The sequence below is a fragment of the Lagenorhynchus albirostris genome, chromosome 12 (genome assembly GCF_949774975.1).
Source record: "Lagenorhynchus albirostris chromosome 12, mLagAlb1.1, whole genome shotgun sequence".
NCBI classification, from domain to species: domain Eukaryota; kingdom Metazoa; phylum Chordata; class Mammalia; order Artiodactyla; family Delphinidae; genus Lagenorhynchus; species Lagenorhynchus albirostris.
The window spans coordinates 79,853,655-79,871,754 of record NC_083106.1 but is presented as its reverse complement, the minus strand read 5'-3'; the positions used below and the strand labels follow the sequence as shown (position 1 = coordinate 79,871,754).

At 38.8% G+C, this 18,100-nt stretch overlaps 1 protein-coding gene across 3 annotated transcripts in view; it reads left to right on the top strand.

Moving 5' to 3' along the window:
• RIMS1 (regulating synaptic membrane exocytosis 1) overlaps positions 1–18,100 on the top strand; it is a 472,981-nt gene that overhangs the window by 176,837 nt on the left and 278,044 nt on the right. For all 3 annotated transcript variants that reach the window (XM_060168206.1, XM_060168205.1, XM_060168204.1), the window contains one exon: positions 17,767–17,980. In XM_060168206.1, coding sequence (XP_060024189.1) covers positions 17,767–17,980 — 214 coding nt within the window. The remainder of the gene's footprint in view (positions 1–17,766; positions 17,981–18,100) is intronic.

Here is an 18,100-nt window from a genome sequence, read left to right as displayed (position 1 = left end):
TGCAACCCGAGAACCAGTTGTGAAAGAAAAAGAAACTACCTTATGGTCATGAAAATCTGCCTTTGTATCATTTTTTTTAAGATTTCACATATCAGCGATATCACATGGTATTTGTCTTACACTGTCTGACTTACTTCACTTAGTATGATCATCTCTAGGTCCATCCATGTTGCTGCAAATGGCATTATCTCATTCTCTTTTATGGCTGAGTAATATTCCATTGTATCTATGTACCACATCTTCATCCATTCACCTGTCAATGGACATTTAGGTTGCTTCCATGTCTTGGCTACTGTAAACAGTGCTGCAATGAACATTAGGGTGCATGTGTCTTTTTAGAATTAGAGTTTCCTCTGGATATATGCCCAGAAGTGGGATCCTTGGATTATATGGTAACTCTATTTTTAGAGTTATTTACAAAACACACTCCTATATATAAAATAGATAACCCAGAAAGACCTGCTGTAGAGCACAGAGCACAGGAAACTACTCTCAATATCTTGTAGTAACCTATAAGGTAAAAGAATCTAAAATAGAATATATATATACATATATATGTGTATATATGTAACTGAGTCACTTTGCTGGACACCTGAAACTAACACAACATTGTAAATCAACTATATCCCAATAAAAAATAAAATAAATAATAAAATTAAAAAACTCTGCCTCCCTACATGGGCTCTGGGAATATTTGAAGCCAGACGAAAGGGAGAAGCAACATCTGAGCTCAGCAGCCCCCGAGCTGGGGTCCAGACCTCCATGCCTCTAACCCAGATCATCCCGAGGTCTCATTACGAACAGAGGAGCCACCGGGATGCTGTGAAAACCTACATCCCACCGTCTGGTGCCTCCAGGGTCTTCCCTTCACCCAGAGGAAATGCCAGCTGCTTAGGTGACCCAGGAGACGGACGCAGCCTGCCCCAGCCCAGCCCCCCTCTGCCGCCCAGGGCTCCCCAGCCACACCAGTTTGCTGGCTCTCCCTCCCCCTGAGGCCTGTTCCCCGCCATCCCTCCACCACGTCCGCCCTCTGGGACGTGTCCCCTAACCTCCTGCCTCCTCCCTCGATGTCCGCCCTCTCAGCCACGCCTTCCCCAGCTTCCTCATCTATGCTTTAAGGAGCAGGGAATCAACAGTAACCACCATTACTTAACATTCAGAGACCTCAGATGATGGTAGAATATGAATTTCACTCTGCAGGGCTACAATATGTTCAGTTATGCCTCTGAGTTTACCCCAAAGAGGAGTGCAGAGTAATACAATTTAAAGAGAAGGAAAAGGAAGGGATTCCTCTGTAGGATGACAAGGTGACTTTCTGGCCTACTCCACTGAATAGCTTCCAGGTCAGTTAAACTCTAAATAGTTACTGATGTCCAGTTCTACAGGACTTGGTAACCACTGAGTGCATCAGAGAGCATGGGACCCCGGTTTTAAGTTTTGAATGCTCATTGGAGGAAATTAAATACTCAAGAGAAATAACCCAAAAAAGTATACAATAAGGTTTTACTCATCATTGAAATATAGCAAAGCATTCTCTGTAATAGTGACCAGATGGTTGAGCTGAAGTTAGATGATGCTTAATTTGATGGGTGCTTGCAGTGACAAAAACTGCAAGGTTTTCTGTCCACATTCTACTGAATTAAATGCAGTTCAAATTTAAAGTACCTTGATACTATGCAAAGTTTTTCATAGGTGATGCAATATTATGAAGAGGAAAATGGACTCTTTCTAGCTTTGTGATTAATGAAAGCTGATTGTGACACATTTTTAGCCTCTAAATATAACATAAGATGGTAAGTTTTAGAAGAGACTTGATTATTCCTAGGCAGTGGCTGGCGAGGGTAGAAGATGTCTGGAGTTGATTAAGTAGTGGTCAGGGTTCTAGGTCACAGGGGAAAGATACAGAGTCAATATACATTTGGATAAATTAAAAATTATTCTGATATTCTCTGGAATTTTAGCTTCGACATTTGCAAAACCATGTGAACGATCTACTTTTTGATCTCCCTTTCATGGGTAAAAAAGAACTTAAGTTATTTACAACACCTGTTATATTATTTAGACGATCATTAAATCTTAAATGCATATTAACAATGTATTTTAATTAAAGGATGAAAACAGATGTCACCATTAGCAAATATAATGGGGAGGAAATTACATCCTGTCACTTGTCTTGAAATGCACTCCAGAACGGCTTAGAAAATACGGTACCTAATGATGGCTGACTAATTCGCTATACTGTGCAAGTAGAATCCGGGAAGCTTGTATTGATATTTCCCTGCTTTTAAAAAATGGAAAAAATGAAGCCTTTTTGGAATAAATGTCTTTGTCCTCAGATATTGAATTTAGGCTCTAAAAGTAGGGTATTTACTGGTGCTGCTTTTAAAAATCTGAACTCAACCTAGTTACTTTATTTTATTATTCTAAATCCTACTTACATATTGCAATCCATTAAAAAATAATGTTAGATGTCACAGAACAAAAACAGATGCTTTATCTGATTTGAGTTCACTATTTTCTCTGTACTTTATAAAAAGAGCCAGTATTTTATGGAGTACTTACTAGTGTCCGTACCTCCGTAAGTACTCTACACGTATTAGCTGTTTTAATCCTCACAACCTCATAAGTAGGTAGGCATTATCAACCCCATTTCATAGATGAAAATGTGAGGTCTTAGACTGTAAAATAACTTGCCGGGCCACAGAGTTGATACAAGAAAGAGCCCAGGAAAGATTTGCACCCAGGAATCTGACCCCAGGAAACCTGGGCTCTGTCTCTGCTGTTTTCTCAAGTATTTCGTGTGTGCGAAATTCAAAACCAGAGAAATATGTTGCTGTCCTCACTTCCTGGGGCAAGAAGCAGGTAATCCATTTCCCTTCCAGACCCAGAGGAGGGTTGGCATGACTTTATCACACTCTTTCTAGGGATGAGACTGAATGTCTGACCAGACAAGTCAGGAGAGTTACTGGTGGCCAAACAGAGACCTGATAGCTGGGGTGGGTCACCTCTAACCTTGACCATTGGGAGGACTTGTTCACAGAGGCACTCATTAGGTGTCTGCAAATTAGAGCATGTTGCCTGTCTCACTTACTTCTGTGGCTCTTTTGTTTCTAGGAAACAAAGAAGCTTACAGAGCTTTGTGGAGCTGTTAACATTTTAAAGGAATTATTCTGATCGCGTATTACACGTATAAGGTAGTATATGTCCAAGTTACATTGAAAGGTTCCCCTTAGCCACCATATCCCAGATCATATTTTATCATTCAAAAGAACAAGCAGCAAAACTTGGTTAACTCACTAATAAGAAGGATAAATTCAGTGTGCATAAATTTATCAGACATTAAAAGCCAAAGGGAAAATGACTTTTGACATGTTAGGAGTTTTCTGTGTCAGTCATCCAGCCACCAGTTCAGAGTGTTGAGGGTGCTTGTGATACAAATAACCTACATCTCTCAGTTCCAACAGCCTTAATGATAATAGTCCTCTTTAAAATATCAGATTTTAGGATCTCCTTTCTCTCTTCCTGTTTGGGTGAATTAACAGTGAACATTTTTAAAAGTGCTGAAAAAGATTTCAGAGGAACTTACGTGCTTCCCCCAGTGTCTAAATGAGTAACCTGTTTATCGAAGTATAAAAATGATTCTCTCTTGGGCACAGTTTTCAGGTTTAGGCTCTGGTATATCTCAAGTGTTAGAAAGCAGAGATATTATCCCATCATTTAGAAGGAATAGTTCTAGGCCCTACGACAAGCTTCTACACATGCAGGCACTCAATATTCAGGAGCGACAGGGAGGGTGTTTCTTGGGAGATGAAGTGGAACAAAAATTTTAACATGTGCGAGGGGGCGTCTGTGTCCTGAGATGCTCACTTGATGCTCACTCAGGAGTGGTCTCCTGTGGTAAAGTGAAAACGGAATTAAAAATAAATGCTTGACTGAAGTAACAAGCTATAAAACACTCACAGCTAATCATCAGCTCTGCTCTCTTTTCTCCTGTCATCTCTCTGTGCTTTCAGAACCCTGTGGGATGCTGATTGGGTGAACTACATCTTTAACAGTGCTAAATGGAGGACAAACAAAACAAAACAAAACAAAACAAACGAGGAAGAAAAATATATGACAAAACCCTTAATGCATAATTTCTGTAAGGGCGTGTGAAATGACGGTCCTCCACAAAAGAGCAGAAATTGCAACACTGTATACATTTCTCTTTTGTTCTTTTCCAGCTACCGCTGAAAACGCATTTTTTTTCTAATAAGTTATACCTCCTGCTGATTGGTCTAGTTTGATTTTAACACATTCAATATTTTCAAGAAAAACAGTTTCAACAACTAAGAATTAAATGGATTGATAAAAATAAAAATCTTTAGTGCCATCTGCTGGACATTTGCAATAAGTAAAAAGTATACTCATTTTCAAGACTCAGTATGGTCTTAAACACAAACTGAAAAATATATTTTTCACCTGTAGTAATATTTTAAATTACTCAACAATATCTGGGGTAAATTTCTGAATTACTGAAATGTTTAGGATAGGTATAGTATTATCTATATATCTCTATATATATAAATGTATTATAGATTCATTTTATGTATATATTATTACAACCTTTCTTTGAGAGTAAAGTTTTTTACAGACTTTATTTTGTAGAGCAGTTTTAGGCTGACAGCAAAATCGAGGGGAAGGTGCAGAGATTTCCCGTGTACCTCCTGCCTCCACACATGCACAGACTCCTCCCCCATCATCAACATCCCCCATCCCCGCCAGGTGCATCTGTTTTCGAGTGGTGCCCTACAATGACACATCAGTATCACCCAGAGTCCGCAGTTTACCTTAGGGTTCACCCTTGGTATTGTTCATTCTATGGGTTTGACCAAATGTATAATGAGATGTATCCACCACTATAATATCGTGCAGAGTAGTTTGACTGCCCTAAAAATCCTCTGGGATCCACCTATTCATCCTTCTCTCCCTGCAACCCCTCCTATGATTATTTTTAAAACTTACAAATCCTAATATGTACATATCTGTGATTCATAGAATTGTAAGTTTTAAACAATGGTGGATATCGCATTAAATTATATAACGTAATAGTTACATTTTCAGCATCTCTTCACACAAGCAGTCCTCCAAATTTTGCATTTATAATTAAAATTTAATTATGTGATTAAGAGTATTTTTAACAAGTAATATGAAGGATGAAGGATGTATAAAAAAATGCTTTCATTTTCTAATTTAACCTTAATGTAGGAATCTCTACTATATTATAGTCCTCAGGTAATCTACACCAGGATTACCTGGGTTGACAATTTAAAAGGCAGGTTCCTGAGATTTATCCCACACCTACTGACTCAGAAGCACCTGAGGTTAAGGTGCATTTTAATAAGCCCATTAGATAATTTTGATACCTACTGTGTTTGAGAACACCAAGGAAACGTCCCTCACAAATCAATAACTTTCCATTCCTTCAGCCGTATTCAAATAAGCATCTGAAGATAGGAAGGTATAGTGGAAAGTTGGAAATACAGGACCTAATTATTCACAAACCAGTTTTACGACCTTATGTAAGTAACAAAGTATGGGCCTAGGTTTTCCCATTTATAAAATGAGATCCTTCTCCCCAGAGATCTTCAAAGTCCCTCCTGTGTCTCTATTTTCCTAAATCTCAATATTTCCATTTAAAACCAGGTTTTGGAATCTTTCCTATATCTTTTCTCACTATAAGAATGGGGTTCAAATGATTCCAAAGTGATGAACCCCAAGTCCTAGCAAAGAAGCAAGGGGCTTGGTCCAAATCTGGACAGCCGGATTTCTTTCTTTGGGGGGGGCATGCCACGTGGCTGGGGGGATCTTAGTTCCCCGGCCAGGGATGGAACCACGGCCCTCTGCAATGAAAGCCTGGAGTCCTAACCACTGGACCGCCAGGGAATTCCCCACACCTGGATTTCTTAAATGTCAGGAACCATTCACAGGGTTGAAAAAGAAAACAAAGGTGAAATGTAGGATAATTTGAACTTGTACCAAAAGAAAGCTAACATGGTCATATAGAGAATTAGTATATTGTGGTCCTACAGATCAGTGAAAAATTAACCTAAGTAAATTTAGATTAAGTTATTGGTAAATTAAAAGTTTATAATACTTGGTAGGGGTTCAAGTTGCAAAAGGCAGTTCAAAGCTGGAAGGAAAATACACTGCTGTGAAAGTAATCTCTCTTGAATTATGTGAATTTGCAGCTGTAATCATTTCCTTTTGAAGAAAGGAAATACATATGCCAAACACCTATAAACAGCTTGTTACATTATATATGTTTAATATAATCTGAAAACTTTGCAAAAATACATTTACACATTTTAACCAAGACTAGTTGTTCCTCTAAGAAACAAAAAAAATGCTTAATTTAGTCAAGAATAATAGCAAATCATAAACCTTTCTTAATTTTGTGAATAGAGTCTAGAAGTTTACATTTTGTTAAAATAAATCAAGTTTTATTTTCATGATCAAATTACATTACAATTTTTTTCAGATTTCAGCATGATGTCTTTTTCTAATTGAAGTATAGTTGATTTACAATACTATATTTATGTTTATTTATATGATATTTCAGGCAAATAGCATAGTGATTCAATATTTTTATAGATTATACTCCATTTAAAGTTATTACCAAATAGTGGCTATATTTCCCTGTGCTTCACAATATATCCTTGTACGTTATTAATTTTATACATAGTAGTTTGTATCTCTTAATCTTCTATTCCTATCTTGACCCTCCCCCATTCCTCTCCCCGCTGGTAACCACTAATTTGTTCTCTATAACTGTGAGTCTCTTTCTGTTTTGTTATATTCACTGATTTGTTTTATTTTTTTATTTTTTGTTTTTGTCGGTACGCGGGCCTCTCAATGTTGTGGCCTCTCCCGTTGCGGAGCACAGGCTCCGGACGTGCAGGCTCAGCGGCCATGGCTCACGGGCCCAGCCGCTCCGCGGCATGTGGGATCTTCCCGGACCGGGGCAGGAACCCGCGTCCCCTGCATCGGCAGGTGGACTCTCAACCACTGCGCCACTAGGGAAGCCCTGTTTTATTTTTTTAAATTCCACATATAAGTTATATCATACAGCATTTGTCTTTGTCTGACTTATTTCATTAAGGATAATACTCCCTAGGTCCATCTTCCTTGTTGCAAATGACAGAATTTCATTCTTTTTTTATGACTAATATTCCATTAGATAGATAGATAGATAGATGTGATATATATCACTTCTTATTTAGCCATTCATCTCTTGATGGACTTAGGTTGCTTCCATATCTTGGCTATTCTCAATAGTGATGCTATGAACATTGGGGTGCATGTATCTTTTCAAATTAGTGGTGTTTTTGTATTTTTCAGGTATGTATACCGAGGAGTGGGATTGCTGGATCGTGTGGTAGATTTATTTATACTTTTTTGGGAAACCTCCCTACTGTTTTCCACAGTGGCTGCACCAATTTACATTCCTACCAACAGTGTACATTAGGCTTTGAAGAGAAAAAAATAATCTCTAATGTAGGGAAGCTGATCTCCATATACAAAAGAAAAGAACCATTTTCTGAACCATTTATCATTTATCTGAATCATTTATCTTTACCAAAAGAACCATTTATCAAAAAGCCTTAAATAAAGTAATAAGTTAAGTGAAACTCGTATCTTCTTATGTTGTTCTCTTTGTACCCCCAGGGACTCAAGCAGTGCCTGTTGTACAGCTGGAGCTCAATAAATGTTTGTTGAATTGCTGTTTGTAAGATTCTACTGTGTTTGGTAACTAGGGAGAAAATCTGATGCAATGGTAGGTCTAAGGTATATGAGCAGGGTTTGTGAGAGGTGCTGATAGATGATTGGGAACAAGGAGAATCCCCTTGGATCCCAGGATGAGCAATGGACTACCTTAGAAATGATACTTTAGCAGCCGATTGACGTGATCCGTTCAGTGTATCAGACAGTATGAAAGATGAACCAGAGTGAGGGAACCCATTGGCCAGAGCCTAGTAAAAAGTCGATGAAATAATGCAGGCTAAGAATAATGAAGGTCTTCATCGCAGGTGGTAGATTGGGCTGTGCATCTCATCACCACAGAGGGAAGGTTTTTTTGTGTGTGTTTGATTGCATGTGTGTCTTGTATCTGAGTCTGAGGTTTACCTTGATTTGTGGTCTTGCAATTTGCTTACTAGATGAAAAGGACTGGACAGACACAAATACATATATGTGTATGTGAGTTTCTTAGGGGACAGCATCTATCAAAAGAAATTTCCTGATGGAGGCTAAATGCTTCCTATAGTGGGCATTAGGGGTGCTTAGTGTTTGGGGGGAGAGGGAGAGAGAGAGAGACAATGAATGAAGGTGAATGAGAATCCCTAGACTCAGCTATTGCTCACTACAGGTGCAGTGGAAGGAATTAAGAAATTTGACCTAAAGCAGAAGATTGTAGATAAAGTGGAAGACTGACCCTCACAACCTCTGTTCCAGACTCCTTCCAGGGAGTACTATGAAGAAGCCAGAAACCTAACAACTAAATTCCATGGATTCTCTTGCAGCTGGAATCCTTGATGTGATTTAGGATCCCCTAGTCCGATGCACGGGCCTGAGACTTGAACCGAACCTGAGTTAACGGAGGGCCACGCGGCATCTGGGCGTTGATCTTGCTGGTCTCTTTAGCAGCTCAGTGTGACTGTGGTGGTGGAGTCCAGACAAGAGCATCTCAGCCGGGGAGGTGGGGCTCCAGCCATTTGGACGCTGGCTTTCTGATTCTACAGCAGCGGTCCCCAGCCTTTTTGGCACCAGGGACTGGTTTCATGGAAGACAGTTTTTCCACGGACGGAGGTGGGGAATGGTTCAAGCAGTAATGTGAGCGATGGGGAGAGGCAGATGAAGCCTCCCTCGCTCACCCACCGCTCACCTCCTGCTGTGCAGCCCGGGACCCCTTTTCTTACAGTTTCCTGGCTGAGGAACTTTCAGTAGCTGGTTTTATGCTTTTGTTTTGGAGATCATTCCTGGAGATCAGACCCAGAACCCACTTCTATCCCCCTCCCAACAGTTTTATAGCACCAAATTCTATTACTTAACCTTTTTGCTTAAAAGACTGTGATTTTTTTTTTTATTTTCAACTCAATTCTGACACAAGGGACCATTCTTTTCAAGCATAATTTTTTTAAAAAATTAGTCACCCCTGGAGTGCACTGGAATTTTACTGCCCCTCTGTTACAGAGTAGAATCAAAGAGACAGTTTCACGAAAAAGGGGACAATTGTGTTTTGGGACCAAGAAACCATTTTTTAACTGCACCTGTGTTTTGACTTCATGGGCAGTTATGTATAATTGTCAGGCTGTCATTCACTAGAACATACACAGTGGAGGCTTGTTTGCTGATACACAAAGACTCTAAAAGGTGATTTGGTTTCAACTACATTTCTGAGATATTTGGGAGCATTCATGATTACTTTATTATTATCTTAGCATGCTTTCCTATTTCTTTGCTTAAGTATTATATTAATACCACCATGAGCCAGATTTTTATTATTTCAGAGAACAGTCTAAGTTCCAACTCATCTAGGAAAATGTTTTGGATCAGCTAAGCCAAATAAATCTCCCTGATCCTTTCACCCAGAATTATTATTTTCTAAAGAACAATTTCTTTCCGTTCTTTATATATGTTGTCGTAAACTGCTAATTTATGTTTACATATAACTTACCTTCTAAGCACAGTGTACATACCTTGGAGTCAAGAAGTGTGCTTTAGAGTTGAGGTTAGGGTGAGTTTTTCAACAATAGAGTTTGATGTCAAAAATTTCTAAAACAAGCCTCCAGGGTATTAGGCTAGCCGATGTTTAATTTCGGTCACTGTCAAGGCTCCTTCCCATACATCCCCCAGGTCTTTGGAGGCACTTAAGCGATCCAGCCTTCTCAAAAGAACTCTCCTGGCTTTAACCTCCCCATCACTATTGGCATGGGCCCTTGATCGTGTCTTGTTGTATGTGTTCTGTGCCAAAGTTGGGAAAGGAAATATAGACCATGCTTGCTTTTCTCAGTACCCTTGTATATACGTCCCAAAGCAGCTCTCCATCTCAGGTGCTACATGCAAACTGCTCTGGTCTCTGCCCCTCCCTTCCTCTTGGGGAAAGCCCTCATCTTCTTTCGGGACCTGTAACTTTGGCTTTTGAAACTTCAAAGCACTGGTTCCCATCCCCTCCTACTGCAGAAAAATGTAGCCTAGACTTCACCAAGGAGAGCCGGGAAGAAAGGTGGGATTTCGGTCCTCTAGCTTCTGACCACTTTGGGGATGGAGGAAGGAGAAACACAAAACAGAAGTAAATGAGGCGCCGTGTCAATTAACAGAGATTCCTCTTCATCCCCCCATCACCAGTCACTCGGCATCTATCTGTGTGCCCTATTTATAGTAAGTGATCAACAAATTCGCATTAACTGGTAAGGATGTTATTAATAACTTCCCACTTAAATGATTTATTTTGCATTATAGGATGATATATATATATATATATTCTTTTTTTTTTTGGAAAATTGTTTTGGCTACACCAGGTGGCTTGCAGGATCTTTGTTCCCTGACCAGGGACTGAACCAGCACCCTTGGCAGTGAGAGCACAGAGCCCTAACCACTGGACCACCAGGGAATTCCCAGGATGATATTTATACTTTAGATGTATAGAGAATGATATTTAGTTTTATAGGCATTCATCTTTATTTCCTTCAAATACGTGCCACTAACCACCCAAACAACTTGTTTACAACTGGAATCTTGGAGTTTCTTCAATTGAGCACACAGATATTAAAATAATACAATGATTGTTACATAGTGAAACAATGGAAAAAATCACATCCATGGAGAAAACCAAAGTTTCTATATCAATGCTTTTCTTCTGATAGCATTGCATCTTTTAGAATGCTCTCCATTTTCTCTGTAGAAAATTTAAATCAGAGATCTGTGATCATATATTTTGTCAACCTTGCTAATCAATAAGAATATCTTGTTAATTCTAAAATTGAAATGTACAGATAAATTTCACAAAAAGTTTCTACATTTGCAGTCCTGCATTTACTGTAATACCATATAGTCAAATATGAATTTCCATGCATTATTCATAATAGAACACTGTCACATATTTGATATGGATTAAAGCATTAAAACATCAGATACAAAAAATAAATATACTATTTATGGTTTCAGTACCAGTATCCTGATTCCAAAAGCAAATCTTATTATGAGGACAGCATCTTGACAGTGAGTGATCTCAGAGTGATGTGAGGGGAATACAGATTGAGAAAAGGGCATGAAGGATGGTTTTTTAAGAGATAGTTTAGTAGAGCACTGCACAGGGTTATGGAATAAGTAGATTTTGAAGAAGTGGGAGTCATGAAGGCCGCTCTTCCCTCCCTCCCTCCCTCCCTTCCTTCCTGCTTTTCTTTCATAATTTCTGCTGGTAAAAAGGAGGAGTACACTGGGAAATAAGTCAGCCAGGTTGATGGGGACTTGGGTTGGGCTTTTTCTTTCATTGCAGAATAAGGGAGTCCTGTCTATAGGTAGAGGAAGAAGCCCAGGAAGAAAGAGGTGTGAGGATGTAACATGAGTTCTGTGCTGAGAAACGGCACAATCTTGCTTCTTTCCCTCTGCTCCCTGTGGTGGTATCCAAACCAGTCATATGAACACGGCCCATTGCTGGAACCAAGGAAGAATTTTAAATGCACACGAGAAGAGGGTACAGATGCGTCCAGGCCACCAAGAAATGGCATCCAGGAGGCTGTGAGTCCCGGCCGGGTCTGGAGTGATGCCTGTGGGGGGAGACACTTGGGCACATCCTTCTGGGAGGAGAACTCTGTCCCCTGGTGGCTCTTGTCCTTAGGAACTACTCTGTGGGCTGGATTTTTCCCCACTTTTGGTGAGACTGGAAGAGAACGCCCCTCTAAGGCATCCCACGGAGAAAGCGAGAACCGGAGACCTCACTCAGACCCCAATCAAGAAGCCTCATCTCACCAACCCTCTTGCTGTGGCCTCTGGGGAAAGAGTCATTGCTTCCTGTGCACCTAGCATGGCCTGGAAGACCCCACGGTCTAAGTTGTACCAGCACTTAGCAGACCATCACTGGGTTCCCAAGTCACCAAAATAACTTTTTGAGTGTTTCAGAAGGGCACAGTCGCTTGAAGTCAATTTTGGGAATAAATACCATAGAGGAGCTGAGAAATGAGGGGAAGTAGAATTGACTGAGACTATAGCATCTGTAGAAGCATCATGACTGAGCTCATTGGCAGACCTTTTGCTTTTCCATGGTCAGCTTTGTTCACATACCATCAATTAGCCACGATCGAAAATGGACATTTCCTCCCTGTGAGCGCTTTCCTGAGTCCAGAAACACTTCCATTTGCAAGTCGAATCTGCATTTATTCTCATGCTTTGTGTGAGCTCAATATAAGATCTGAAGTATGTGAAATTATTTATGTATGTATTTTTAATATTTTATTTTTATACAATTTTTAAAGGTTACACTCAATTTACAGTTCTTACTAAATATTGGCTGTATTCCCCGTGTTGTACAGTACATCCTTGCAGCCCATCTTACACCCAAGAGTTTGTACTTCCTACTCCCCCTTCCCTGTATTTCCCCTCCCCCCTTCCCACTGGCAACCACTAGTTTGTTCTCTATATCTGTGAGTCTGCTTCTTTTATGTTATATTCACTAGTTTGTAGTATTTCTTAGATTCCACATACAAGTGATATCATACAGTATTTGTCTTTATCTGTCCGACTTATTTTATTTTATTTTATTGGCCATACCACGCAGCTTGCGGGATCTTAGTTCCCTGGCCAGAGATTAAACCCAGGCCCTGGCAGTGAAAATGCTGAGTCCTAACCACTGGACCACTAGGGAATTCCCTGTCTGATTTATTTCACTTAGCATAATGTCCTCCAAGTCCATCCATGTTGCTGCAAATGGCAAAATTTCTTTCTTTTCTATGGCTGAGTAATATTCCATTGTATATATGCCACATCTTCTTTATCCATTCATCTGTTGATGGACACTAGCTTGCTTCCATGTCTTGGCAACTGTAAATAATGCTGCTATGAACACTGAGGTGCATGTATGTTTTCAAATTAGTGTTTTTTTGTTTTTTTCAGATATATAGCCAGAAGTGGCATTGCCAGATCATATGATAGCTCTATTTTTTAGTTTTTTGAGAAACCTCCACACTGTTTTCCACAGTGTCTGCACAAATTTACATTCCCACCAAAAGTGTACAAGGGTTCCCTTTTCTCCACATCCTCTCCAGCATTTGTTATTTGTGTTCTTTTTGATGATGGCCATTCTGACAGGTGTGAGGTGATATCTCATTGTGGTTTTGATTTGCATTTCCCTGATGATTAGTGACATTGAGAACCTTTTCATGTACCTGTTGGCCACCTGTATGTCTTCTTTGGAAAAATGTCTATTCAGTTCTTCTGCCCATTGTTTAATTGGGTTGTTTTGGTTATTGAGTTGTATTAGCTGTTTATATATGTTGGATATTAACCCCTTATCAGTCATATCATTTGCAAATACTGTCACCCATTCAGTAGGTTGTCTTTGCATTTTGTCGATGGTTTCCTTTGCTTTGCAAAAGCTTTTAAGTATAATTAGGTCCCATTTGTTTATTTTTGCTTTTATTTCCTTTACTTTAGGAGATGGATCCAAAAAATAATGCTTTGATTTATGTCAAAGAGTGTTCTGCCTACATTTTCCTCTAGGTGTTTTATAGTATCTGGTCTTACATTTAGGTCTCTAAACCATTTTGAGTTTATTTTTTTTATATAGTGTTAGAGAATATCCTAATTTCATTCTTTTACTAAAGTATGCAAATTTAGAATGATATATTCAGGTAGAAAATAAAGCAAAGCCCCAAACAAAATTAGTTTCAATAAAACGGGAATAATAATACTGTCTACTTCATAAAGTTATTATGTGGTTAAACATATGCATTTCTTCTTAAAATTAGGTTCCATAAATGGTCAACTCTTCTGTAGATTTTAATGCTGTCAAATACATTCACTTTTTCAGTTCTTTAATAGCAGTCATTTGTTAGCCAGTGATACCTAATGAGATAGAAATAAATTTTTCCTTCTTTATATTACAAAATATTTCATACATACAGGAGTATTATGTAACATATATGTAAAGCATAAAGAAAAAGAACAAAACATACATCATACATTCACCATGAAGCTTAAGAAAAAAAACATTTCTATTACTTTTGAGGCCCACAGCTGGAAAAATTTCATATCTCTATGAAAAAATATTTATTTGTTGAGTACATTTATTGTTCAGTATGTTTACTGCACTCAACAAGTTAAAACAAGTTTAGTTTACTGGACAGATGTATACATATACATATAGAAACTTGTTCATTGTGTTGTTCAAACCTCCCTATCATTATTTATTTTTGATCTGTCTGATCTGTCAACCACACAGAGAGAGGTGTGTAAAAATATTCTACTCTGATGGTAGATTTCTCTGTCCTAATAGTTTTATCAATTTTTTGGCTTTATAGGTTATTATATGCAATCAAGTTTAGAATTGTCACATACAACACGAAATGAACACTTCTTTAATAGTAACACCCTCTTTATCTCAAGTAATGCTTTTTGCCTTACGTATTACACCAGTTTTGTTTTGCTGTTGTTGCTGTTTTGTTATTGTTACCCTTTCCCTGGAATATCTTTTTTCCATCATTTTATTTAAAACATTCTGTGCTTTTATAGTTTGGGTATTTCTCTTCTAAACCTCATTTAGCTGAATTTTTTAAGTCTAACTTGATGAACTTTGTCTTTTCATACTGCTGTAGTCCATTACACTTACCGTGACTCCTGACATGTTGGATTGTTTCTGCCATCACATGCTCTATTTCTAATTGTCTGTGTTTGTTTGTTTCAATTCTTATCTTCTTTGGATTGACTTTTTTCTCATTCCATGTTTTTCTATCTCCAGATTTGGATGTTATACACAGTACTTCAATAATTTTTGGTGGCTGCCTAACTGGAATTTTTATTTTCAGTCACATGTGCAAAAGTTAAATCTGAAGTTCTCGCTCACAGAGACTCTGTCCATGTCCCCAGGGCAGCTGTCAGCTTCAGAGCTATATCACCTCGGAATTACTGCTCCCGTTTCATACTTCTCCTTTGAGGAACTCAACTCCATACTCTCTCCTCAGCTCAAACATGAATTAGAAGTTATCCTTTTAAATATTTTATCCAGCATTTTTGGCAGTAAGATTTTCCAGGATATTTAGTCTTCAGTATAAACGCATTTGTTTTTGTTTTTTCTCAAGACGGACTAAAAAATATATTTATATATACGTATGACTTTTCCATTCAGCAAAGATGTATTGGCTACTACTAAGGGGATGTATGTTTTTATTAGCTGGCTGAACTGTGCACTTCTAACACTATTTACTGTTTGGTAGAAGAGAAGTGTCATGTACAGAAACAGTAATAATATATGGTAGAAATAATATTAAGTAGCCTGTGAGGGACCAGAGGAAACGCTATGAGATGCATTAGAGAAAGGTTTCATCTCAGTGCTCTGCACAAATATATTGTACAAAGGTTTCCTGAAACAGATGCCTTTTGATTGGACCCTATAGGATGGATAAAAGTCCTTTATGTTTGAATTTTTAAAAGTCAGAAAGACTTTGATTTTCAAGCTGTTATGCCTTAGTATAAATCATATACTAAATCAGGAGTTGACAACCAGGTGCACGGGCTAAATCTGGCCTACCATCTTTTTTTTGTAAATAAAGTTTTATTAGAACACAGCCATGCTTACAATTTATGTATTGTCTATGCTACTTTCCTGCTACAGCAGTACAGCTGAGTAGTTGCCAACCGATATTGCCTGGCCCACAAATTCTGAAATATTTACAAACTGGCCTTTTACCGTAAAGTTTGCCAGCACCCAAACCAAAACATGTTCTGTATCATTATACGTTTATAGGGAAGCTTTTTCTTTAGCCTAGCTTTCTCCTTCTCATTTATATATATATATATATATATATATATATATATATATATATATATAATTTAAATATGTTTGACTTGGTGGTTCTCACAATAAATATTTATTCATGCACTCCCTGTCTGCTCAGCTCAGCATTTTGGAATGGGTCAAACAGCTCTTCAATAAATTGATCAGACATTCTTGCATGCATTAAATAAAATATCACAATATCCTCGCTGAACTGAAATTAGCTGGCCTTTAAACTGGGAAGGGTTTCAGATTCTAAACTACTTTATACGCTAGTGCAACTATGTTTGCTTTAATTATGAGAATTAAAATAGAAAAAAGTGTCAGTTGGCAAAGCAGGAAAGGGATTTGAGAATTTTTAATAATTAAATAATTAATAATAAGTAATAATTAAAGTTCTGCTCAAAAGCTGTTGATGTTAAAATGAAAATATAATGAAATCCCCGTACTTCAAACACTGCAGTGCTTGGACTTCACTTATTGAATGCAGTTTCCAGGGAGTCCCAGTTCCCCACAGTTATCATAGATGTGGAGCATCACGCTAACTGCCTTAACTGACAATAGCATGTGTGTTCTCTGATCCTGGGGAAACTCACATCCAGCAAACGAGCTTAGATACACAGATACATCTGCTTAGACATTTCCCACGAGTTTCTCTTTTGGTGTAAGAGCCAATGACTATTAAGCCTGGGACAATTTTCTTAGTTCTCATCAACAAAATGAAGGCTTCCTTTCTCTGGAGAATCACCGGCTGTCATGGTGCTCTGTACAGAACATGGAACTGTTTCTGTTTGTAGCAGCTTGAGAGAGAGGGGTTTGGACTAATGGGGAGCGGAGGAAACCTCAACCATATTAAGTGTGAATGTTCTTGGGGAAATGCTTTGCCTCAACAAATGTAGTTGCCCGAAGTCCAGCAGTTATCAATAAAGAGTAATAGCAACTCTCATACATATGACCTGGGAGAGATCAAGCAAAACTGGGGCATGGAAAAATCTGAATATTTGCAAGGTATGGTTTAGAGCTTGTAATGTGATGCGACAGATCTAAGCTAGCTCAACTGTAACATATATATATACACACACATATAGGTATATACGTATAAACAGTCCAGTCTGTGTCCTGTGTGGAATACTTGATGCCACACAGATGTCTCCAGGAATGGAAGTGAAGGAAGATACTTCATGGAAGACAGCTTGCCTAGCAATGTAGTTTAAAATAGTCATTTCCCAAGTATGCATCATGCTTCAACCGTGGGTCTTGGGACCAATTTACTGTGACAAATTTTTTAAAAACAGTAATCTGTATTAAACTTCAAACAGAATAAGACAGAAAATATCAGAGCACATTCTACAGAGTTAGGCTAAGAATCTTGTATAACGTTTGCCTTATATACACATGATTGTGGTTGTAAGATGTGGAGTCCCAGTCAAAAATACTTTGAAAGTCACCTGTCAAAGAAGCAGAGTCACGGAGTGGATACAGGAATTCCACTGTTGGAAATTATATGGAATGATTATATAGAGTCTATTTATATACGGTTCAGTGCTAATAAGCACTACTGGAGCTAATAGAAGACAGGCTAATACATTTCTTACCTCTGGTGGTAAGGTTAGGGGGGAAAGTGGCTTCGTATGTTTTGCTTCAGTTCAAAAGCTAGACGTCTCTTTTGCTACGAAAAAGTGTTTTTGTTCCCGTTTCCAGCATTCACATAGCTTGCTCCCATTTTCTCTTCTGCCCAGGAGATTGCATCAACAATTTGAAAGCTATAAGGAGCAAGTGAGAAAAATAGGGGAAGAAGCACGGCGTTACCAGGGTGAGCACAAAGACGATGCTCCGACCTGCGGGATCTGCCACAAGACCAAGTTCGCTGATGGCTGCGGCCACCTGTGCTCCTACTGCAGCACCAAGTTCTGCGCGCGCTGCGGGGGCCGCGTGTCCCTGCGGTCCAACAACGTGAGTAGAGCCGCCCACGGTGCGCACAGGTGGATGCGCCCCGCCTCCCCCGTGACCAGAGCAGGGGACGAGCGATGCAGATAATTCATAAAAGATGCGCTTTCTGTATGTGTGTATCTC